Raw genomic sequence first — 2,500 nt, forward strand, 5'->3', positions numbered from 1 at the left:
GCTTCTGCTGCTTTTTGCAGGATTGGATCACTTTTGCACTGCATTTTTTTCCATAAGACAGACTATTTATTCCTTCAGTTGTGTGACTAGGGTATCATGCCAAATCTGATAAAATCAAATTGCTGATTTATCATATACAGATTCACATATCATGCCATAAGTCTAGAAAATAATAGAAAACACAATAGCTTAAGATGCCCAGTCCTAGCCAAACATCTACTTGGAAAATAAGGACTGGTAACAGTGAAGAGGAAATTAAAAACAAGTGACTGCAGGAGGCCATTTTCAGCCCAGGAAACTCTTTAAAAGATTTGGAAACCATTTTCTCAAAATGACACTAGTATTATTTCTTGTCCAATTTTAGCCAGCCTGGTCTCATTTTTTCATAAATTTGTGCTCTACAACATATAATGAACAATTTTTCCTGTAAATTCATGATTTATCATTGCATTTTTTTTTTAGTAGAAGATTAAGCTGTTATAAAAATAGAAATGAAGAATAATATAAAAGCAGTAATCTAATCCATACGTTTGTTAAACTATCCAAGAATCAATAACAATATCTAATTTAATTTTGATTAGTAGTAATATAATAATTCAATATAGAAAGTAATATTACATTGGGACTTCTACTTCCTGGCATTAAGGGCAGTATTTAGTAAAAGTTTCTCTAGATTTTATTAATTTTTAAAGAACTAGTAAAAGTGATTTGATTAATTTTTAAAGAACTTTGTTGGAAAACCCTACTCCATCCCTCAATATGTGGCCCATTTCACCCATCAATTGCACTTAACGAAATGCAGACTAGGAGCCTATGGCAGATGGCTCATTACTGTGTGATAATCATTATCAAGATTATTCTTGGTTCTTTTATACATATTTGGTACTGATTTCTTATAGGTACTTTATTGTTAAATATGCAATCCCTTAAAAATAATGGTTCAGTATTTATAAGAATTTAAAGAAATTTCAAAATATAAAATCTTTATTATAAACAAATAATACCTGATGTTAAGCATTGGAAACATTATACAAAAGCATAAATAGTATCTTCTCATTTGCCTTTATACATTCATGTAAATAAAGTATATACCTAAACTAAACTATAAAGTAAAATAAAGATTTAAAAAAAAAAAAAATTATCAATCAAACTCAACTTCAGAATAAAACTCCATAATCCTGCCAAATCTATCAAATACTCTTTTTATTCTTAACAAGCCCCTCAATATCCATCCATGGCCACAAGTGCCTGCTCTTTCACTTTAGCCACGGTCATCTCCAGGTTACTGCTGACGTCCTCCAGCTTTTCTCTCGCCTCATCCAAGAGTCTCATGTTACGTTCTAGCTCGTCATTCTTCTCGACGAAGGTAACAGCTTGTCCAAAGATATAAGCCTCGGTAACATCTTCACCTTCTTCTGCTCCATTGCTGACCTTTTCAACTTCTTCCTTTTCTGAAATGATGAGGAATATTGTACAGATGTGGAGAAAAGCAACACAAACTTTGAAAGATATTCCTAATCTAAAATGCCTTCCATTCTTCCTTGTTTACTGAATTATATACATAATAAAGTCCATGAATGTGTTTGCTGTGTCTCTTAAAAATTGGGCCTACTAACAGACGCTATTTTTCACTTTTTCACACCATTATAATAATTTGATAATAACAATAACAACAATAATAATAGGAATCATCATTATCATCATTGCCATTGTCATTATTATTATCATTATCATTATTATCATTACTATGATCATTATCTTTATTATGAATATCTTTATTATCATTATCACTAATAATATCATTATCACTAATATTATCATTATTACTAATATTATTATTATTACTTATATTATCATTAATATCTTTATTATCATTACCCATTCCATTATAATCATGATCATCATAATCATTATCATTATCCATCTTTATTTCTATCTTATTTGTCTTAATTATTATCATCATTATCATAATAAGTATTATCATCATTATAATCATTATCATCATCAATATCTGTATCATGATCATTATCATTATCAATATCTGTACCATAATTATTATCATTATTACTTGTATATTTTTAGAAAGCTTTGGCCTCTGCCTGCTGGTGTTTAGGCAAAAGCCCCGCCCCCCCAAAAAAAATTCACCTGACATATTCTGGCAAGATATAACTTGTAGACCTCCTTCACAATCTTTTGTCAAATAAGGGTCCATTCAAGCTCTATCTTTCCCGAATATACATGATGAAGGTTTGCTGGCTGCTGTGGTGGCACTTGCTATTAGGCCATTATCATATCGGAACTCAGATTGTAGGCTATCCACTATCAAATGGATCTACATGAAAGACAGCCTATAGTTATGAGAAAAAGTCCTACTTTGGAAAGCAGAGCAAATGTCAATTTAATACTTTACACCCTTACTATATAACAGACAAATATAAAGGCCTTAAGTATTTTTTCATCACTTGACAATGGAAATTTAGGTATTTAATGTGATTTTTCA

General features: G+C 30.4%; 1 protein-coding gene across 1 annotated transcript in view; it reads right to left on the bottom strand.

The window, feature by feature from the left end:
- Nucleotides 1-966: 966 nt before the first annotated feature.
- The window catches only part of LOC122267691 (uncharacterized), a 2,310-nt gene continuing 776 nt past the window's right edge, over nucleotides 967-2,500 (bottom strand). The window contains exon 2 of the mRNA XM_043037800.2: nucleotides 967-1,451. Coding sequence (XP_042893734.1) covers nucleotides 1,222-1,451 — 230 coding nt within the window. The 3' untranslated portion in view covers nucleotides 967-1,221. The remainder of the gene's footprint in view (nucleotides 1,452-2,500) is intronic.

Source organism: Penaeus japonicus, unplaced genomic scaffold (genome assembly GCF_977035675.1).
Source record: "Penaeus japonicus unplaced genomic scaffold, GWHDUDI00000001_assembly GWHDUDI00000034, whole genome shotgun sequence".
NCBI lineage: Eukaryota > Metazoa > Arthropoda > Malacostraca > Decapoda > Penaeidae > Penaeus > Penaeus japonicus.